Below are 23,286 nucleotides of genomic sequence, written 5' to 3' on the forward strand. Positions count from 1 at the left end.
GTAAAGTGTTCAGCAAAATATATCTATCTGGGCATTTCTGCTGCCTCTTACTGCAGAAGGTTGTGGAGCTTGTGAAAATGCTGCAATGCAGCAAGTGTACTACCACTGATTAAAAGTAGATTTTTTTGGCTTTGTTGTTGTTTTCCCCCCTTCTGCAAGCTTGTGGGTGGCATTTTAATCAAGTTCTCATGGTAACAAACATAATTTAAAAGCACTAAAGCCTACAAAATTAGGCTTTTTTCTGTATGTGCTTGAGGTGGGTGTTCAAGTCATTACAACTGCAGTGATGCTGGTTATTTCAGGGTTTCTGGTGCAGAGATGACAAGGAAGTAAAATGGAAGGAGGTGTTGCTAAATGCAGAAATTGTTCGTCATCTTTTTACCAGCTTCTATTGTTGTCCTTTCTGCAAAGAGGGTGCAATTAAAGTAATGTGCAATGTAGTCCTTACGTTGCTGGTTCGTTGTTTTAGATGTGTTCTGGCGTCACAGTTATGTCATGTTTGTAATTCCTGAGGGAGCCAGGTTTTTGGACTCATGTTTTGATTCACCGTTGCAGGCACGAGCCCCCATCCAAACACACACAAAAATGCACGAGAAACTGCGGAGTGCTCTGTGGATTTATCCTGTATTTCCACGTGTAGGAACGTTTGCAGAGACAAGCGGAAAGAAGGGGTTAAAATGAAATTGTGAAGGATCTGAATCGAAGGCTTCACCTTCTGTTAATGGGTTGATCTCATAAACACCACATGGCTAAAACATGCTAACTCATGGAAATCAGCTGATTGTGGCTGGTGCTTTGCCTCCTGCCGTGTTCAGTTGTGTTTGATGCTGTATGGCACGTCATAAATTCATACTGCCACGTATTTGCAGTCCTGCAGATAGGCAGTGACCCAGGGAATGCAGGTCGGTAATCCTGGGGGCGTCAGAAAATGTGAGATACAGCTCACTCAGCTGCTGAGAAACAAGTTGATTTGCAATGAGAAAATGTGCTGGATATTTCCAGCTCTTAGATGCATGAAGTTCTAGTGATTTTTTTTTTTTTTTTTTACTACAACCTGCTTACAGGAGATGAACAGTTGAAGGATTTAACACTGTAACTCCCCACCCCAGGTATCCTTGAGTAGCTCACCTGCATTGTCTCAGGAGCTGTACACTGGTGATCTCCCAGCATAGATATGCCTGCTCTGTCAGCAGGACCAAGCCCATACCTTCAGAAAAGCTATGAAAGGAGGATTTTCAGAAATAACAGGATTGCCAGCAAGACAGAACGCTGCACTTGGGCACTGGGGAAGGACAGAGACATCTTGGCTATGGGGAAGGAAGTTCTCCTTGTCTCCCTGGCTTTCTACACAGGTATTGATCTGCTTTGCAGCAAGGCTGCGCTGCTCTGTTCCTCCTCCCCCTCAAGAATATGTTGGGTGCTTAGACTTTTTCCTACCAAGAGACTGTTTTGGTTTTTTTTTAGAGTATGAAAGTCCATTTGCAACCTTTCCTATCTAATTTAGCCCTGCATAAACACAGTGATTTGAAGAGTTGGGATAATCCTGGGACCTTAATGTATTTCCTAGTGTAGCTCCAGCTTTGCTGCTGCCCCTGTTTTTATGATCTTGTGTCTTCCTTGTTTGACAGTTACTGAAATGGAAAAATGAATGTTGGGAATTAAGTTGCGATGAATTTTTTTATCTGGATTTTGAAGAAGAGGTGGAGTGAGAAGTGTTCTAGTGCCGTGCAGAGTATTTTCCGTGACTGTTTTTGATACCGCTGACTGAGAACTGATCTGGGAGTTTGAGCAGAAGGCTGTGAATGCTGCACTGATCATCCCTAACTTGAGCTCCTTCCCACCTTTCTGGCTGCAGGAGATTGTTCTGGCCTGAAAAAGAGAGCATTGTTCAGTGTTCATAAATCTCCCTGTTGACTTTGGAAATCTTTCATGTTAAGAACTCGTGGGATTTTGAACAGGTAAACCAGTAGAGAAAGCAGTAAAATGCCACGAGCCTAAGAAAATAGAGCCACATTGGGTTTCATATCCAACTGGGGAAAAAGGCAGCAATGAAATATTAGCTATATGGAGAGAACTGATTATATAGTAAATTCCTGTCACCTTTGAGTTCATTTAGTATTGATAGAAAGAAGCCTTCTATTTAAAACCATGTCTCAATAGTCATTTCTTGCTGTGGCAAAGGGAAGAAGACCACCCCTATTTCGGAAGCTGCAAGTGGTTATAAGCAATGCTCCTTGGAAGCTGAACAACAAAGTAAAGTGCAATGCCTTCTTCAAAGCAGCATATCATTTGAATAGGTGATGTTTGAAACATCAGCCGTATCTTTTAAATGGTAATTTTCTGTGCTTGATCGTGGGATTTATGTCAAATATAATGATGTGGATACTGTAGTCTTTATTAACCTGATGTTAACAATACCCACTTCACAAGTAAAGCCCTCTAAACTGATCAGAAATTTGAAGAAAATTGAAATGTGTTGAGGACTGCAAAAATTTGCTTCAAGAAAAATCTCCTGACTTTTTTAATATTCACAGAAAACACTGACAAAGCACCAGAGTAAATCCTCTCTGAAAATCGCCGCTGATTGGTATGCACACAGTAGGGTTTGATCCTAGCAGTGCTTCAGGAAAAGGAGCTTTTAGGATTTTAGTCTTCCTAGTTTGTGCTGCAGCCTTACTCATGTAGAGTGATTCAATCTGGAAACAGCTAAAAGGACAGCAGCGGAATCTTTCATTTCATAATGTGCAAGTATTGTGTTTAAAAAAAAAAAAAAAGTGCTTTTCATAATTTCTTTGTTCTTGACAGTGCATATGCAGGGTACCCAGTGATGCTGGAAGATACCTCAGTACTGTACCCTGAAAAAATGCCCCCAAATGCCAGCCTAGCCTAATGCAGGGCAGAAATTGGGGGTGCGGTGGGAGGAAACTTTCACCATCTGTGACCTGTTCAGGAATTCTCAGCGTCTGAACCAGCATTTTCATCTGTGAGGATTTGGCACTGGCCATACAGGTGTTTGGTGCGATGGGGGACGTGGGCTGGATGCCAAAGCACATCTTCTCATTTTCTCAAGGGGGATGAGAGGGGAGTGAGACTGAAGGAGGGCACACTGGTTTGGGGGCAGTTTGTATTTACTGTTTCTTCACAGTTCTGTAGGGGTGCCCAACATTTGATGGAGGGGCTCTTTTGTTCCACGTCACTGTAAGGTAAAACATAATGCAGGTATCTTCCCCACGAATGCCAAGGCAGTGCAAAGGGTTCAAAAAGGGGTTTATTTCGAAGGCAAAGACATTAAAACTTCTCAGCCCTGCCAGGCGGTACCAGGCCTCAGAGGGAAAGGCAAACCTCCTGCTCACTCCTGGGCTTTATCATCACTGGCCCTCCCCAACTCTCCCCAGGCCACAGCAGCCCTGTAGCATTCCTGTAAATGTTATCTCTCTCCTCTCACGGATCAGAGAGAGAGGCTGAGAATTTTTCTTGCTATGTGGGGAGGGGGAGGAAGCTTTGAAACTGCCTTTGAGAAAGAGTTCCCTTTTAGGCAGAAAGCCTTCCTAAGCATCCTCTGTCTCCTCGCAGCAAAATCTTCTGGGAGAAAGGGTATTCTGTCCTCACAGCTGTGCAAGTCTAGATGTAGGGAAAGCAAAGGTTGTTTATTACTCCTGAAAATTTTTGGAAGTGGAGAGGTGTCTGGACTTTAGAACAAGGTGTTCTGCTGTTCTGCACGGGTTTTGTCCCATGGGCTGCAAGGAACCTCAGTATAACTTTTTGTGCTGCAGCCTGCATGCTGGCCAGGGCAAACCTGGGCCCAGGCTGAGTACATTCAGGTCCTTTTGCACCTTTAGACTGGACCTGGGACAAGTATCTTGCTGCTGGTCACTCAGCAGAGATTAGGGGGAGGCCTTGGCATGTTGTGCCCCTTTGAATTGCTGGAACCTGCCTGGGGAGGGCAGGCACATCGTGGTGGCAGTGCCAGGGGAAAGGACCAGGGATTATGGGATCCACAACAGATCAGGAACACTACATTGCTCTCAGCAAGGAGGGCCCCGAGTCCAAAGCCGTTCCCTTTGCACTCCCAGCATCCAAGCTGGCTCTTCCCCAGAGCCACTCCAGCAACAGCAGCAGGAGTTTGGGCAGGAATGGAGCCCAGATTTGAGTGGCAGGAGCTCTCTGCCGATGAAGAGGGTATAGCAAAGCCTTTGAGATGCCTTTGTTGGAAGCTGTTATGTTGGAACCTGTACTTTCTTTCAGGGGATACAAAGAAGCGTTGTCTGCCTTTTTAGAAAAGTCTTTGCAGTCTTTACACCTTGTGCTTCAAATCAGAACGTTAGACCTGCAGTACTTGCCATCACTATGGCTACAGCAATCCTACCTGCTGGTGCCTGTCTGAGCATAGCATACACATCCATTCACACATTTTCTGGTCAGGGTCTTGTAGTTGAGGCTGCCAGGTATGATAGCTTGATACTTTCCTTTTCAAGACTCTGTTTCTGCTTTGCCAAACTTCTTGTGGCTTAGGCTGCAATTTCCCTCTCAGGCAGTCAAGCTCAGATTGTGCCCTCCTTATGTGCAAGTGTTGGCCCAAGCTTTTCCTGGAGCCAAGGCTGCCAGGTTTGCTGTTTCAACTCAAGGTCTTGTCTGTGAAGTTCTTTAGCGACCTTGATGTTGAAAAGGGGACAACATTTCTGTTGTTCCCCATAATTAGTGTGTTGTCAGGAGAGATTTGCTAGAGCCTCTGCTGCTTCCAACCTCCCTGAACCTGCCCAATACATGTCATGCCATGTCACTGTGAGTGGTGGGGGGGGAAAGAATTATCTCCCTTTCTTTTGCTTATAGTCTCTGGGAGAGGAGAAGAAAGTCCTTGCCTTCACATGCAGAGGCAACCAAGAAAATATGGCCAAGAACTTGTGGAAGCAGGGAGTCAGGGGCAGAAGAGACAACTCTGATAAAAAATGCATAGGGGGAAAGGTGAGGATGGGAAAGCAGTGAGATGGAGGCAAGTTGTAGAGAGGGACTAGATGAGAGAGAAGGCCAGGAAAGAAAACTGTTAAGTTAATGGAGGAATGGAAATGAGGAAACTGCTGCTTGGGATGAAACCTGCTGGAGAGGACCTAGGAGTGGACCAGGCAGATAAATCCTGCGAAGTCTGGGGTGGTGAAAGCTGTAATTTGGACAGCAAACAGGGACAGGCCCTGGGTGAGGGACTGAAGCCCACAGGGACAAGGGCTGGGCTGGGCAGCTGATGCAGTAGAGACTGGAATAATCTAGGCAGAGGGATTGGGAAGAATAAACTATGTTTATGGAGAGAGGCAGTAGCTTAGTACATATGCAGATGGAGACCCAGTTAGGATTTTGCAGTCATCTCTCGTTTCTTTCACAGCCAAACTCCCGAGGTGTAACCTTGCAACCTTAATGTTTATGTGTGATAGATGTTGACACACCTCTAGACAAAATCTGATTTGTGACAGTTACTTCTTTTTCTCTTTTGGCATTTTTTGGCAGTTTTCAGTATGCTCTGTCAACAAAAGCAGAGCAAAACTTTCCATTCTTAAACAAATAAAGTTCAACACTATCCAGATGTGTATATTTAGGTGGCTGCCATGGCTGGATTTTGTTGCTGCCAGATAGACAGTGATTTATTCTGTAAGTTTTGTGCCCTGAGCTTTCAGCAATACACTATTTTCCATCCTGAAGCCTGGCAGAAGTCTAGCAGTAATAATTAGCAAGCCATAAAAATCGACCTGATTTGTGGGAACCACTGAAGGATGCAAGGAGACATTTCTGTTCAAGGAGTTAGGAACAAAAGCGCGTGGTTACTGACCCAGTCATGTCAGACCTAAATTTTGAGGGAATCCCAAGTGATAAGTGTTCTGCAGTCTGAATACTGCCTATTCATTCAGCCCTTCTAGCAGAGTGAATGAATCATCTTTTCAACCAGACACAGCCCCTCTGGGTCAGAGTCGAGGTCAGTGGTGGGGCATGTGTTTCAGACTGCTTGCCCTAAATGAAAAAGAAAACATACAAGACTTTGCTTATACTGTTACAGCTTAGAGCATCTCATCTATAAAACATTTACATACAGCATCTCCTCAGACCTCCTACAAGTGGCAGCTCTGGATACATAACCAGGTGCTTCTGGAAGGGCCATCTGTCTTCCTTGCTGCTCTTGTGCTTTTCCTCTGCAGCATCACCCCTACCCCAGAACACTTTTCTCAGCTGATCTGCCCGTTGATGTCCCCCACCTGATCATTCGCTCAGTGTCACCGTGTGCTGTCTGTTGATTTTTAGCTTGAGGGGATGCCACAGAACAGGTTGAAAATGGACACCCCCTTCCTTCATGTAGTGCACCAGCCCCACACTAATGGCAAGGTGTGGTTTGCAGGGCCTGTTCTTGCTGCATCAGCAGGAGGACATGGAACAGCTCGTGCCTGGGATGTAATGTTGTCTTTCAGTCAGAGACTCATCAGACCAGCAGAGCTGTTCATTTGCTAGAGTCTGGCTGAATGATAGGTGCTTTTCATTACAGGGCAGCACAATCTATGCCATACAGTGTATTTTCATTAGAAATTGTTAAACATTGTGATGCTCGGAGAGGGGATGTGACATTCCATCACACTCGATGGAAAATGCTTTCCTTTAAAAATTAATGACAGCAAAGCACACAATTATTTAAAGTCAGTAATAAAATAGCAAATAAGGCCTCTCATCCGCGTTTTATCTACATATTATTTATGTGGTAAAAACATTGCTTTCCCCAAAAAGGCTCTCAGATTGAGAAACCATGGGAAAATTAATGAAAGAAAAATTCAGTGGTTGGCTTTTGAAGGTAGGTAAACTTGTATCATGCACCACCTCCTGCACAGTGTAATTCCCTGCAGTGGGAAGAATCACCAGTTACTTGCAGGGAGCCTGCCACCAGTGAGTTCTGTTTGATGCACCGTAGCTCTTTGTGGAGAGAGGAATTATTTGTTTTCTCTTGTCTGTTTATCTTCTCCCTGCACACCTGCACGTATTTTTATAAACATGTTTTCCACTCCCTTCTTTCCCAGGATGAAGAGTCTTAGCATGTCTAGTCATTCCTTGCACAGAAGCTTCTCCAAACCCTTTATCAGCCACTCTGAGCTCTCTGTACCTTTTCCAGGTCTGCTTTACTTCATTTGTTATTAATAATTAATGCTTTCAGGCGTCCTAAACCAACATCAGCATTAGTGCTGTTGAAAGACTGTTTTGCTCTTGCAAAAGTACAGAGAAATTGAAGATGAATCATGTGTTGGATCCTGGGTACCTCTCAAAAAAGACATCAGAAGCACCTGAAAACGTGTGAATTCTCTGTGTCCATCAGTATCTGCATGACTTTTTGTGCCTGTTGTGCTTTTTGTCTCTTCTTGTCCTGTTAATGGAAATTTCTGATGGCAGTCCGTGAATGGACACAGGTTACTTCCCTTGTCCAGAAAGGCATCTTGGGGGTTTCTGCTGTGTGCAGTGCTAGTACTGGAAAGAGCATGATGATCTGGATCCTCACAGACATGTAGTCACCTGCCTGCCATGGAAAACAGGAGCTTTGTGTCACTGGGTAGAGACTGTGCATTGAGAACGTGCTGATTTCAAACTGAAGGTCTGTGGAGCTTCTTGCCTCTGCATGTGGAGCAGCCTGTGCTGGGCACTGCTCGTGGCAGGAGTCTACACTGGGTGGTCTGATTGAAGACAGCAAATCTCTGCTTCCCCCTGGTTGTCCCTCTGTACTGAAATGACACACACTCTACCCCATGGCTTGGGTTTTTCCCAGACTTTTTCCTCAGTTACTGAATTTGTTCATCAGTCACATCTTACCATTCTTGACATGCACTTTCTTCATCCAGTGCAACTTTCCTACCCTTCCCTGCTCCTTGGCCCCGGGCTTGTTCCACTCCTCCCACAAACTCAGTCATTCTTCATTTTATCCAAGGAGAACACCACTGACTTCACATACACAACATCAGCCCCTTGGCACAGGGTGGGAAGAAAAGGGATGACAGCAGAACGAGGTTAAACCCGACCTGCAGCAAGAGTCAGGTAGTTGGATACACTTACGGGAGCCTGGGGAGGAAACGAGTCCCTGGAACAGGTCGTGGCTGTGAGACAAGTCCTGCAATTAAGATTTCAGAAAGGCTGAATGACTCAGTGAGTCGATTCCTCCTCACACTTCAGGTACCTTAATTTTCTTAATTCAAAACCCCAAGGAATTAAAATTTAAACTTTAAAATGTCACTGTAGTTGAAATATAAGATAGGGTATCTGAATTCCTCTTTCTCTTTCTGTGCACATCCCAAGAGCTTAACTGAAATCCTTTTGAAGGCAAATCTTCCTCTGAAAGCCAGGGGTGCAAAACTGGCTCTTGTGGCTTCAGGTTCCTTCAGTTCTGTCCTCCCTGCCCTCCTGTCCCTGTGCCTGAACAGTCTGGAGGAGTGGTTGCCTGCTTTGTTTTCTTTTGTAGGTTGGCTGAGTCAAGATTTGGCAGGGTAAAGCTAGCACATGATAAAATTATATCCCAAATATTGTGATTTTACTGTCTAGAGCATTTAGAACACAAAAGATTTCTGGATATTCTCATTTCCAGATAGGGAGAGGTTATTTTATTTGCCTGGGTGTACAGTCATGGGTCATACAAGTGGGTTGCTGAATGTGGGTGGACAGCATATTTTTAAGTCATACAAGCATAAGGGTATATTTAATTTAGAAGAAGTCCTTTATTTATAACATCATTGATTAGAAAATACTATGAAGGGATGAAATAATCCCACCGCTTCTGCCCAAGGTTTTGCAGCCCAGCAGTCACTGTTCAGGCGTTCCCTAGGAAAGAAAATTCTAGCACTAGCTAATCCACCCCTAGTTTGCTGTACATATATAAGCAGGCCATGTTTGCAAATAACCTCTTTCCCAATCACTTTTCCAGTCCTTTGTCTCCTTATTACTATTTATTTGCTTACAGTTTGAAGTTTTGTGTGGCAGCTCAAAGCATTGACTCCTGCTGGCTGTAGGGGACTCTTGGGAACCTGCTCGAAGGTTTCCTGAGTTCAAAACTGAGAGTCAAAGATGCTGAAGTGAGTCTGGGTGGAGGGACTCAGCACAAGCTTTCTTCCGTCTAATGCTCCTTTTCAGCACGAATAAACAAAGCCTCTGGGAGACAGTAAGATGCTTCTGCTTGCACTGTGTGCCTGGCACGGTTGCCTGGTGTGTCTGAGTGTAAGGAAGTGAAGCAAAAAAACACTCTCAGCAAAGGAATAACCTGCTGCCCTTGACCTGGGGAGGAAACTTTTTTTCACAGGTTTTTACCCAAACAAGCTGGAGCAGCACATGGCCTTGAAGATCCTTTCCTGTTCCCATCTCCATGCTTCATTTTAGCATGAGCATCCTTATGGTGCTTGTTTAGTTATAGAATAATTGCCTTTGTTCCTTTACTTCAGCATATGGGAGGACAGAATTAAGAGAATTGAGTTAGGATTACAGCTGTATCAGGAAGTCTGTCCCTGGAATTCCTGAGCTGCCTGTTTTTATGTTGGTTTGTGGCCCTGGAGAGGGTGCAGAGAGCTGTGTTCCATATTTTTGCTGTAGGCTGATTCTTCCTGCATTTATTTATTTATAAAAAGAATCTGCCAGAAATTAGCCCAGGACACTCTTTTTACCATTTGTAGTAGCTGACATGATGATGTTCCCAAAGATCTGTGTAAGATGGTGTTGTAGCAGGGATTGAATTAATTTCAAAGGTAGGTAAAACCTTTGAAAAAATTAAAAAATGCAGATGCATTTGTAGAGGCAACATTTTTTTTTCCTAATTAAAAGCTCACTGAATAAAGCTAAGATCATGTGTAAATGTGTCATGCTAGATGAGATCTCGGTGAAACTGGAAGAAATACAGGATGTGAAAGCAATTAATGTATGCAGAGAAGGAAAAGGCACACTGGTGTAGTTAAAGCGCTTATTTTGGGTAAGTGAGATTTTGTTGTGTGAGTTTTTTCTTAGCAGATGAGTTTGTAGCCCCTCCACTAGATGGTCCAGGCAGAGTGGCTCCACTGCAGTTTGCCAGAGCAAAGCCCTGTCCCACATGGAGAATATGCAAGTAACATATTAGCATAATGAATTAATTCCTCACTACCTAATGTGAGCTGTCATCCTTCACGGAGTCTCCTGGGAAAAGAGATGCAACATCAAATCCGTGTGTCTTAGCAAGGTCAGTGCGGGGGCAAAAAAAACCTGCAAAATTTCACTCCAGCCTTTTCGTGGGTTATCTTTACCAGAGCCTGTCCAAATGCAAGTGCTGATCAGTGTGACTTCAGAGCAGAGCAAGCACGTGGCTGTGTGACCCCTTTGCAGCAGCTGTGGCAAACACAGTTTGGCTGGCACTGCTTCAAACAACAGGCTTGAAGATAGGAGTCTGAGAATTAGAAGATCATAAACTGTGTCATGTGTGCTGTTGTCACCTTCTGTACCTGTGCAATAAATAAGCAGGAGATGACTTTGTCACAGCTGTTTAGAAGCACTAAAAATGATAATGGAAGTGGCGGTAGGGAGGGGAACCGAGCGCTCAGTGTTTGTTTTCGTTTGCCAGCCAGGGTTTGTTTCTGACAGGGTTTCAGCTGACCAAACCCGTGAAACATTGGCAGCATTGACAGTGCTTTTAGTGTGATGTATCTGGGAGTATTTCTAGTAGTTCTGCCCTTTTCCTCCTAGGCTGCAGTGACTATATTGCATTCTATACTTCTTCCCTGACTATTGAAGACTTTTCTTCCTCAAGTAGTATTTTGAGCACCCTTGTCTTCTGTAGCCCATCCTCCAGCTCAGCTGTGGTGCTGTCATGGATCTTCAGCTGTCTTTTTGCCAAGGTTTGAAGTGACTGTGGTAAGAGGGAAATATCAAAAAAAAACAAACAACTTTCTTCTTTTAGAGTCAGGTTTCCTGGGTGCTTTCCTTTTCCCTTCAAGATCACCTCTTTAAGCTGAAGGTTTCCTCTGTTTTTCTGAGTTTTTTTAAAAAATCATGTTTTATTTTAATAAGTGAGGCAAATATTTCATAATTACTTTAGTACCAAAAAAAATCAGACTGTGAAAGTACAAATAAGGACTGAGTTGTTGAGTGTTTATTTCATTATAGACTTTGAAAATCTCCAAAGTTTACCACATGGAAAGGTTTAATTTCCAGTTAGATTTTTGCAGCGATTTGAAAGGCACAGGGGGGTTAGGAGGGGAAAGCTGTGCAGAGGGTGATGAAGTATTTGAATGAGGAAAGATCCATTGCTTAGTGAGCCCCACCTTGAGCAGTCCTGCAAAATTCCCCCTTAAAAGCCCCGAGAGGGCCACAGTTCTTAACGTTTGATGTCTGATCACATTCCAAACATCTTTCTCTGCCACAGCTCTTCGAGCTAGTGCTGTTTGTTCACGGTGGTTTTTTCTGTGCCTTCTGCACTGGGGGTTAAAAAGCTGATATAGCCACAAGTGTTGGTGAATCTTTGTCAGGGTTGAAGCCAGGGCCTTGGCACAGGTCATTTGGATGTGTGCTAAGGGCTGTGCAGGCTCCTGTTTCAGACAAGCCTGCCAGCTGCAATTCCTTCTCGAGGGGGGCTCACGGTGCCCATTTGAAATTGTGCTTGATGGAAAAATCGATGCATGTGTCTGACTCTGAGGTGCTCCCCTGGGAACAACCCTCTTCTTGTTCAGGGCTTGTTTCAGTGAGTCCTGTGAGGAAAAAAAGGCTCCACTGAGAAATTTGGAAGCTGCCATGGAATGTCCTGGCTTCCTGGCAGCACTCCTCCCATCCTTCAGCCCCTCCAGCTCCCTGAGGCAGGAGAGATCTCAGATAGGTTTGAGCAGGAACTGCCTTCTCTCTTTACTGATCAGAAGACGAGGCTGTCATGATGCCTCATCTTAAAATGTGCAGAAGGGCTGTGTGCATTTCCACCCAGAGACCGTCGTGTCTCTTTGTGTTGGCACCTGCACTGACTGTTGGGGTTTCTTTAATGCTTTTGCCATCCTTACTGTGGACCAAATTTATTGGTAACAAGTTTTTTTGCCTTATTTCATGTTTCAGATATCCCTTACAGTTGTCATGGTGCTGTTGTTATGGTTACCAACTCCTTCACCAGCTCAAGTGCCTTTCCTTTCTCCTGCGGGAAGCAGTGATGATTATGATAGATGGGGGTGTGTGAGGGTGCTCGATGGCCGGTGAATGGTGTAAAAGTGCAGCACTGTGGACAGAAACAGTTTGACAAAAAGGGGGTGGTGTTGGAGCAGGATGGGGTGTTCAGGGATTCTTTGTAGCTAAGAAGTGAGCTCTGTAGTGGATAGCTTTGTTGGGATTTTTCAGTCAGAAGCTGCCAGGGCCATGATTTTGCCCTTGCAAGAGAGGAGGGCCCCCAGCTGAACATTTCTGGAGTTTGAGCAAGTTGATGTGGTCCCTGGGTATGGGACTGAGGGCAGCCCTCCATGCTGGGCAAGCACATCTCTTGGAGGGGAGCATCCAGCAGCAGGTGAGCTCAGGTGTGCCCTCCTTTTGAGCAGCCAAGAGACGGGAACACCTTCCCCAGGGAGGAAGGAGTAACACCTGGAAGGTTCATTCTCGTACCTGTTGCCCAGTGGAGCTCCAGGAGGGGTTGAAGTCTCTGCTGTCAGAGGGCTGGACGCTGTGAGGGAGGATCGGAGTGCTGCAGGTCTGATCCACTGTTCCCAAGGCTGCAGCCATCCCTTGCTCTCAAATCTGGCAGGGATGCAGATTGTTGTAAATTTTCTTTGCCTTCCCACAGTGAGCCTCCTTTCTTCAGCCTCTGGTCCAGGCGCCATCTGTTATTTTTCATCCATTTCAAAACCCAAGGTGCAATCAAAAGGATTGTCCACAAAGAATATGTGGCTGTTGACTTGCTGGTTGCAGTGTGGAAATGGAAAAGGCTTTAAAACCTGCCAAACACTAAGACAAGTGCAAGGAGATGAGCACTGCCTGCATTTTTAATGGTTACAAGGTAGTATTTAAGGGGATAGGCTTGCTTAAATTGTCAAGAAAGAGGGATCTAGCAGCTCAAGCAGTGGGCAAGGAAGAAATAAATCATATTTGTTATAAAGCATCAGAGAAACTTGTTCATCCTTTATTAGGTTTGAGAGGTAAAGTGGCTCCCATGGAGAGAATGTATAATTCTTTCTAATAATACACCATATTACTAGAATTACAACAGTTAGTCATTTAGTATCAAGTGTAACTTTTGTTAATTGTTTTGTGGCTTCTGGACCATGACTGAGCATTCTGAGAGGGAAGCTAACATGGTCCCTGTCAGACACCAGCAGACTTTCTCCCTATCCATGCTGTGTTCTGTCATGCTTCTCGATCAGTGGGAAGCACACTGCTCACATCTGGAAATAATCTCATTAATTTGAGAGAAGACACACATTAGCTGAAATGAAGGAATGAAACGTGTCTGGAAGGCTCTCTGTGTGCTCATAGCATCCCAAATTACCCTTCATGTTTGGTTAATATGTGGAGACTCCATGAAGAAAATAGCACTGGTAGGGTTTGGGCACTCCATACCTCTGGCTGAGCGGGGTGGCAGGAGGTTATTGGAATTTTTCCATCAAGACTTCCCACCTTCTGTCTCTTCTTTTTTCTATTCCAGCCTCCTGATACCTACCTGCTTTCCCAGGCTCTTCTAAAAGTTGTCAGTAAGTTAAATTTACTGGCAGATTCCCTATGGACCTTTTAATCTATAGTGCATAATATTTAATATTCGTATCTGTTATCCCATTTGGCCATTTGGTGGACATAAAGTTTTCTTGGTTGTGTTGTTTAGCAGTGTAAGTTAGATTGCACCATATCCGTGTATAGTGTAACTCATTTTGGAGACATCCTAATTTCTTCTTTAATTCTTAGTTCTCTTTTCAAAAATTGGTGCACACCTTACCTCGTGAATTTCTTTTCTCTGAAAGAAACTCTCTGAATTTCTTAAATTTATTTTTTAAAAAAATTTCTTCCAGGCTGTCCCATTGGGGAGTTTTGGAAGCTCTGAGTACCTGAGGTCTTGCTAGCCATGCCTCTGCACCCCAGCCTGCATCCCTGGAGCAATCCCCTCCCTCTCCTGGCTCTGGACTTGGGAGCAGGGAGCTGTGTCAATGCTGTGGGGCATCTGAGCTAAACAGCCCTCTGTGGAAGCAGGATTTGGTTCCTGAAGCCATACAGGGGTCGTATCCCCTCTCCTCCCCCCTCTGAGCTCAGGATCTGACCATGCCCCTTCCCAGGGTTTGTTTGGGTTTTTTTGAGCAGTATGTTGTCCCTCCCTTCAGCAACCTCCAGTGTTCATCTTTTCCCTGAACTGGGATTGTAGCTCTTCCTCTGTGTGTCCAGGTGGCTGTTTCCCTTAGTTCATGAATCAGATCAAGTCCCTGAAATCAGATAGCCTCGTTTCCCTGTGTAGGGGCTCATAGATGCAAGGGCAGGTAAAAAACGTGGCTTGAAGCAGGAGGGCAGGCTATTTGCAAAACCCTTCAGTATTGGCCTAATTCTGTTGTCTTAAGAAGTGAAATGTATAGAAAATTAATCTGTTATATGCAAAGGCAGTGTTAATATAATGCTAAGATTATTCTGCAAGATGTACCTCTGAAATACACAGAAGGACAGCTCGCATGACAGGAAGTATAAATCAGCATTATCTTGGGTTTTGCATTTATGGCCTCATGCTGTATTACTGTGGGTGATTTGCTGTGCGAAGAGTTCAAAGCATTCAGGCTTGGTTCAACCCAGCCATGGCAGCAGGAGCTGGTGTCACATTAAAGAGCTTATGGATTAATAAATATGTGGAGGGTGTCTGAAAAAGTTGGATCACGGATCTCTCCCGAGGTTTGTCCCTCTGTGTTAATTCTAAGTTATTTCAGTAATTTCTGTCTCTGTACAGTTCCCAAATGGCTGAAAAAGCTGAGGGGATTAGTTTTTACCATTATTTCTGCTCCACATTATTAGTTCAGAAGATGAGATGTCCAGTTTCAGATCCACAGTGCTGTCCCCTCCATGCACTTCCTGAATTACAAGTACATGAACAGTGTATCCTTAGATTGTCCAAACTATTTCAGGTTTCTTCTTATTGCAAACCTTTCACTGTTTAAATTCTACTATATGACCTGTCCACTCTTGGTGTTTCTGAACCATTTATTCTGGATTTGGACCCGAGCTGTGGGTGAATTGGGCCGTGCAGCAGATAGTCAGTGCTGAATTGTTGAGTACAGAGATGCAGTGCGTGACTCACTCGCTGTGTCTCTACTACCATTATAAACTCTGAGAGCACTTGATGAATAACAGAGAGTCAAGAATGAATTCATCCATGTTTCACTCTGTAACCATCTATTATAAATACTGAGCCAAATTCTGCCTCCAGATACACAGAGTTCTCATTGAAGTCTGCCCATTGTATTTATTTTTAAAGATAAAAGCACTTCTGTTACTTTCACAGGGGACTTCTGTGGCACAGTCCATTGTGAGGATGTGAATATCCTTCCTCAAGAGCTTCAAGTGAATCAGGGAGTGTCTGCCTGGAACCAGGAAGGGTACTTCAGGGATAATAGCCTCCAAACTGTGGTGGTAGGATATAACCATCACATTTGCCCCAGTGATTTTCAGCACAACGTTCCCCACACTTGGCCCTTGCATAACACTCCCTGTCCCTGCTGCAGCTCTGGGCTCCTCTCGTGGGTGACCCAGGGATGGAAGTGCTGAAGCTGACAGGCAGGTTCATCCTGCTCCTGGGGCTTGCTGTCAAGTTCAAAACACATGGGTTGGTGAGGGAAGCCTTGAGTTGGGGCTTGGGTTTTTTATTTGGTTGATTTTGGGGATTTTTTTGATTGTGGTTTTTTTTTTTCTTGCTTCCCCAAGAGACATAAATGAGAATGTCTCATTTTTTTTCCTAGAACAGGCTCTGTTCTGTCCTCAGTTCCCAGATGCTGGTGGCTTTGGATGTGTACTGCTCATTCCTAGTCAAAGAGAGACATTTGTCCCATGGCCTCATATTTTGGGAAGACTGATCAGAAAATGTTCTCTAGTGTCATGTAGTAAACAGACCTTGATGCAGAGGGTGTGTAGGAGAGGGTATTTGCTCGGCTCAGACTCTGTCCTTTGTAATGACACCATCAGCTTTCCTGGTATGATGTGAGATGGCTGCTTTAAGGCTTTGGCTGTAGATACAGAACATCTCACTGATGAATGTCCCATCAGGGTAAAGGAGGTGGGGAAGGCAAAGGGATGTGGAGCACGTTTACTCTTTCTGTGCTTGACTGAGACACCTGTGCTTGCTTTGGGATACTGCTCAGCCCACAGTTGTTGTTCCAGCTCAGAGGAAAGCCTGGGCTGGAAGTTTCCCCTGCTGCTGCAGTCCTTGTGCAGGTAGTTATTCCCAGGGAATGGGGCTGGGCCAGGGTGAGAGCAGGCAAAGCTACACTTGCCAAAACAATATGATTTCACCAGGAGGCAAAAGAATTATTAGTCCTTTTTGGTGTGGAACTACAGTTTGAGTCACCTATTGTGATTATCTAATTTTTGTGATTCACCATGTTTTGTTTTGTTTTTTTTTAAGTAGCTTTGAAAGCCATTATAATTAAATAATAATACCTGATCAGAAAGGGTTTGAGTTATCAATTGGGAATGATTCTCTGGCAAATAACCATAACTTTTTCTTATGTTTAGAGGTTTTCTGCAAACTGACCTGACTTTATACAAACTAGGGGTTTTTTTCTGGTTTCTATTAAATGTCTGCAGAATCTGTGCATTATCCAGTTCGTGCATTGTTTTCTAGACTGCTCAGCCTCTGCGATAATGTGGCTGGTTGACTGCATTCAGCTCATTTCTTTCATGTGTTTTTATTCTCCCAGGAAAAAGAGGTAGCAAGTGCTTTTGGAAAAGGCATGCTGGTTTTCACTTTGAAGTAGCTAGCTCAGGGCAAGCCTTCCTCTCTTTTGCAGAGGTTATCTTATCATCAAAACACAGATTATGATTTATTGCCTTACTAGGTTTACATATTGAGGAGCTATAGCTTCATTTATCTGTGAGGAGTATCCAAAGCCTGTGGTTTGTGCAGTGACTTCTTTTCCTGGCTTGGACAAATGAGAGCTAATGAACAGGAATGAAATATATGTGAAGCAGCAAATAATGATTAGTTTTGTTTGCGTATAAATACCGATAGTCATAAGAGACTGCAAATGCTTGTATGAGAAACAGCTGTTCCCCACAGAGCATTTTGGGCGAAAGGGAGTGAGTGTGATTGTTCACAAAACAGCAAGTAAGAGGGGCTGTAAACAGGGTCGAACAGCACATATGTTCAGGAACCCAGTGCACGTTCTCAGCCGTGGCTTCTGTCCCAGGAAGTGGCAGATTGTACATGCTGCAGAGGACACAATACCTTGTCCTTCTGTGCTTGATGAGCACCCGCCCTCTGCAACTGCAGCACCAGCTTCACTTCTTCAGCAGTTGTGATGTTCTTCCCTTTATTGCCCCAGGAAGGTGTCGTGGCACTGTGATGACAGATTCACTTCTTGTTAAGTGGGTCGACATTTAACTGTAATTAATGAGTTAAAGTCAGATTAACGACAGGGCAGCCCTTGAGAAACTGGGGCGAATAAATGCAAGGCATATGAGAGTCAGGGCAGACTAGATCCATAATTTTTACTGCTGGGGATTTCTTTTGGGCTTAAATTACTTCACTCCTGACCGGGACAAACACACAGAGTCCCTCCTGCATTTAAACCCTCTCTTATCTGCTGGACAGAGTTTACCAGCCAGCACAGCTGGTGACATGACTGTGTTGCACGTGGTCGCTGCCTGGTGGTCACGCCCTTGGAGCTGATCTCTCCTGCTCGTGTCATTGCAGGCCAGGCGGGAAGGCAAGGAGCCATGGCGGAGGATAGGAAAGACGAAGCCAAGGCACCGCACTGGACTTCAGGTCAGCTAACAGAGGCTTCTTCACACCCACATTCACCTGAAATTAAGGATCAGGGTGGTTCAGGTGCTGGACTGGTCAGAAGTGCCAATGGATTTCCCTACCGAGAGGACGAGGAGCCGAGACTGGGCGGCCACGAGCAGCTGGGGACGTACGCTCAGACCAAAGAGAACGGCATCAACGGAGAGCTGTCGACAGGGGACAGGGAGACCGCAGGTAATGCACCTTGATGCCCTGCACGGGGCTCTGCAGACCGCTGGATATTTCTCCAGAGGGAAATGTTAGGTGGAGCCAAGCGTGCCCGGGGGCGTGGGGGAGTTGGCATGAGGGAGCGTGTGCTTTGGAAGGGCACTGGCTCTTCACAGCAAGGGTTGCATCTTCACCTGGGCTTGCACGGCTTGTATCCTTACCCAGGATCCTGGGCAGCGCTCTGAGAAGGCATAACTGCCTTAGTCCATCTTGGTCAATGGGACAGGGTCGCCTCTCTAAGGATGAGAGAACAGACTGATGTAGAGCAGCTGCTCAGCTCCTCTGGGCTAGGAGGGAGTAGGAAACTGCCCGGCTGTCGTGTATTTGGGAGTGCATGAGGGATGGATTCTCCTGGTACTGCTCACAGGTAACACCACCTTCTTCAAACCACATACTGTTTGCAGAATAATGCATTGCTCAGTCTCACCGGGAACACCATAATTCAGCATCAGCATTTATTCATCCTTGCCTCACTAGATTCTCACTGGGACTTTGTCTATTTGTAAGCTGTGTAGGGTTTTTAGGATGCAGCTTGTTATTTACAGAAATAAAAGACAAGTGTGACTGTGTCAAAATGAAATATGCAAAGCAAGTTTCCTGTTTTAGAAGTAAATACCAATTCTCTCTGTGCAGAGTTCCCACTTTAAACCCCAAATGCACAGTGAAAGAATTTCTCTTGTACAGACACAACTGCCCTTGATACATCCGTTCATGCATGCTAAAGAGATCTTTCTAGCAATGTTTTTTGGCTGTTGACAGCATTGGTGATGCTATCTGTAATTTCTCATCAGCTGGAGAATTTTAAGGCTCTTGGACCCTACAGTCGTTTCATAAACAACTGTGCTGGAAGTGGAGATCTCTGCTTAAAGTCTCTGAGTTTACATATAAAATCTTTTCTTGTGGATAGCCAAAATTTGAAAGCCAAAGGTAGAAGAAATCCTGTGTGAGCATTCAGATGAACACAGTGTTGATGACTGGGGATAATAACAAGGTCTTGTCTCTGTGCTGTAACCCAGCTCTGCTCAGCCAGCAAATAAGAGAGGTAAGATGCTGCAGTTCGTAAGAGTTGATGTGAGCCAGGGGAGGACCAAGTGCACTTCTCATCTTTGCCACGAATTTTTCACACAGTGTGGACAAGTCCCCTCATACATGCAGAGAAGTGGGAATGGCTTTACAGGATAAAGAGAAATTTCCTATCCTTAGAAAGGGAGCAGAGGAATGCTCTTCTCAAGCTCAGGTTCTGAGTGATGCTCAGAGAGAGATCTGAACATTTAATGAAGTTTGCAGCTAAAGGGTGAGAGGAGGCAGGAACTCACTGCTGGCCATCAGTGGGGCATTATAGTAGTGTATTTTCACATTGCTTTTTGAGGCAAGTGGTTAACAGCAGAACAAGACAAAATGAGGTAGTATGGTCTAGAGCAGGCAGCAGGACTGGGGACAGACACTTGCCAAGGGAACAAGATTACTCTTGGTCTGGATGAAATTTGCTTCAGCCACCACTTTGTGACCTCATTTCCTCCTCCCCTGCTTTTTTCTCACTGTCTGCTCAGATTGCAAGATCTCTGGTGTGGGGACTTCGTGTCAATATACACAGCTTTTGTTTGGGAGTCTTAATATAGCTTGTCTTGTGGCATCTCTGCCCTTGAACACCAGAAAAGTCCCTAGAACTGCTTACCTTCATGCACGAATTGCTAGCTCTCTGGAAACTTGTGCACTGCACACTCACACGCTGGCTAAGTCCACATTTAATTCATGCAGTGTTAACCATCTTAGGATACTTAAGATATATTTTGAATAATTTTTCTCTTTTTGAAGGAGAAAACTCTTGGCAGCTTACTGTAGTGATAGAAGTGATAGCAGTGAAGAAGGGACCAAAGCATGTGTTGCCACTTCACGCTAGTATTTACAAGCTGGATGTGTTCAGTGCCTTGTGGAGCCGGATGTTTAGATTTTTGGTGTTTGATTCAGAATTTGATCATGAAATCCAAGACTGTCATTCATTACCAAATTCAGTCATCTTTGCTGTGTTAGTCTGCTTGCAAATTTTAATTGCAGTGGGGTGTTGTATGACGAAGGGTTTTTAAATGCCGCTCTGTCACACATAATTGTCAATAATGTGAATTGTTTAATCATTGTAGTAGCTTACTGACTCCAAACAGCTGAGGAGAAAATGTGCAGGAAGCCAAGGTCGATGGAGATAACTAAGCCAAACTGTTGGTTTGAGTGGATTTACAGGGATTTTATTTTCCCTGGTGCAAGTCCAGCAGTGTAACCTAGGAAAATCTTGGGCTTCCCATCCCTGGGACATTTCACCTAAGACAGGTCTCCAGCACCTGACTGACCCAGGAGCTGGGATTTAGCCACAAAATGGGCCTCTCCTAGGGAGAGATATTCTGCAACAGTCCCTTTGGGGCTCAGCAAAGCAGCGGGACAGGCATTTGCAGGGAAATCAGAGGGCTGTGTGTTAAAGGAAAGGTTAGAGTCAGGACAGAGGCACCTTATGCCAACACCAATGCAGAGGCATGGGGTGGTAATGGGGGAGGAAGTTAACAGTTCTTGCCAAAACACATCCAATCCATCACTGCGAGTGACATTTTTGGGTTTGCACAGTTAAAATTTGCCTTTCTGTATGTACGTGTCTCTCTCTCGGGCATCTGTCTAAGAGTTACTGGGTCTGACCTCATTTTTTGGAATCCTCTGAATCTGGCTGTTGTGTTGCCTGTGATTGATCTGTCTCGGTATCGTGCTGGTAATGGCTGCATTATGGAGACACATCAATGCCCTCCTTTCAATGGGGCCGATGGGAACGTGGGAGAGTGCACAGCGCTGTGGACAGGGCAGCCTCAGGGCCTCATCTGGCAGCCACCAAAGTCACAGAGAGTAGGCCGGTTTTTTTGGCATAGCACACAGGAATCTGTTAGGGAGGTGATGTAAGTAAGGGCAGTAAAGCAGTTATTCCTTTTCACATGAATTTGTGCATATGCATTTCTGTATATACTTATGCTGTCCTTGGCAGGCCAGCTCAGCCCTGGGCCTCTGTCAGCCACAAGTCCCAGGCTGTTCCTGCCATTTCCCTGAAGACACCTTGCCTTTGGTGTACTCTGGAGCTTCCCACGGCGCAAGACTCACCAAGTTTCCATGTGCTCTTCCTGGTACGTGCCTGTCCATGTCCCTTCTCACTTGCATACACACAGCATCTTCGATGAGGATTCTGGAATTACTGAGAGTAGAGGATGAGATCTGTAGGTTTAGTCAAGCCAAACCTATTCATGTCATGTGAGATGGGAGCTGCAAAGGGGGTGTGATAGTGTAATCCTCAGAAACTCCCTCTGAAGTGGGCTGTCAAGGAAAGCTCTGGATTGAACCTCGTGGTAGATGATGTTCAGGATGTAATAGGCTTGTAATGAAACTTGACAGTGACAGCCTTTTCTTTGCTTACTGTAAAGTTGTGGTCAGCTAACGGGGAGGAAGCAGTGAGAAGCAATACAGATGCATCGCAGCCTGTGTCTGTTCTGCTCTGGGAACCAGCAATTCAACACAATCCATCTTATTGGAATTGCAAGGAACATTAAGCTGCAGAGGTTTGTGGTTTTACACTTAAAATGCCTCTGTTTTTTCTTTTCAGTAATGTAGTGACTAACCCGTCAAATTTATATAATTAGGGATAAAAGTAGTTAGATGCACCGTGAACCATCTTCTACAATATGTCTTTATGTACAGTGACTCAACTGATTAAGTGCTTTCTTCATTTTATGGCAAATTCAGGTTTGTAATCAGAGGGGACTTGGATTACGCACACAGTTGTTTGATGAATAATTTTTTTGACAGATGAAGGGAAGGCATTTCCTAAAATCCTATTGCCAGAGCCTCAGGACAGTGTCTGTGTCCTGGTGTCAGACAACGTTCAGAACAGAAACATGTCGTACCGGGGTGACAAACTGAGCCCTTCATTAACTGGCAGGGCACCCAAAGCATGTGGGATGCAGAGAGGCTGAACTGTAGCAGGCTCCCTGACACAGCACACACAGCAGCTGCAGGGGGAGCGCTCCTGGCTCTCGAGTCATGGGGAAGGTGGGTGAGAGGGAGCCCGTAATGGATCCATGAGAGAGGCTGGAATTTCTGGTGGCTGGTGTGTGTTAGGCTGTAAGTGAAACAGAAAGAGGGGGAGCCCTAGACCTGTGAAGAAGGAATGAAGAATCGTCAGTGTTGAGCTGAGGGAGGAGTAAGGGATTGAGGAATATGGGGGAACATAGTCATCAGCAGGAGAGCTGAGAGAGGTGAAGGGCTGAGAGCTGGTGAGATGAAAGCTGTGAGGGAGCAAAGCAGGGGCAGGAACTGGCAGGGAAAAATTGGAAGGTAATGACAATAGAGGTTCAGTTTTATCTGTTCATCCAGAGCCAGTACAGCTTTTACATGATGGCAGATATTACCCCAGAGAGGAAGGGATTCAAACATCAGGAATGGCACAATCTGCAGGCAGCAATCAAAGAGAAAAGTGGGAAGGGACTAATCACATTTCAACTTCGAATGTAATTTATTCTAATTCAGCCCGTTGTTTTAGGCTCTGTTTAGATGGACTAAATGGACATAAATTTATACCTGTGACCAACTACTCTTTAAATAACCATATTTCAATAAGCTGTGGGGAATACCAGCCTGAAAGACTTCCCTGGCATAGCCAGTAATGCTTGAGCACAGGTGGGGAGTCCCTTTAGGTTGACTATGGAAAAAAAACACGTTGAAGGTAGGGATTGTGCTTGTTTTCAGCCACCTGGCCTTGAGTCAAGGAAACAGTCTGTATCCCATAGCCTTGCATTGCAGTAGCCAGTGTCCAGGTAAAGAGGATTCTGTTCACAACCCTCAGCACCCTGCACTGTGAGACGGTCACCATGGTGTGTAATTGTGGCAACTCAGGGCCCTCAGCCCCTCCAGGACTGGGCCTGGAGCTGTAGTGGAGCAGGATTGCAGCACTGGGGTCAGCAAACACAACAGCCTCTCCAGGCTGAACTGCACTGACTCGTGGAGTGCTAATTGTTTGTTCCCCCTCTAGTGACATGTCATTTAATCTCCTTTTCCTTTCTTTCTCCTTCCATACAAGCAATAGTACTCTGATG

The 23,286-nt window shown here is 45.0% G+C and overlaps 1 protein-coding gene across 27 annotated transcripts in view; it reads left to right on the plus strand.

The window, feature by feature from the left end:
• Positions 1-23,286, plus strand: part of MAP2 (microtubule associated protein 2) — a 99,824-nt gene that overhangs the window by 10,857 nt on the left and 65,681 nt on the right. For all 27 annotated transcript variants that reach the window (XM_027887843.1, XM_027887852.1, XM_027887853.1 and 24 more), the window contains exon 2: positions 17,855-18,139. In XM_027887843.1, coding sequence (XP_027743644.1) covers positions 17,878-18,139 — 262 coding nt within the window. In that variant the 5' untranslated portion in view covers positions 17,855-17,877. The remainder of the gene's footprint in view (positions 1-17,854; positions 18,140-23,286) is intronic.

The sequence above is a fragment of the Empidonax traillii genome, unplaced genomic scaffold, assembly GCF_003031625.1.
Source record: "Empidonax traillii isolate 1590-97213 ecotype Southwest subspecies unplaced genomic scaffold, ASM303162v1 scaffold223:size1722714, whole genome shotgun sequence".
NCBI classification, from domain to species: Eukaryota; Metazoa; Chordata; class Aves; order Passeriformes; family Tyrannidae; genus Empidonax; species Empidonax traillii.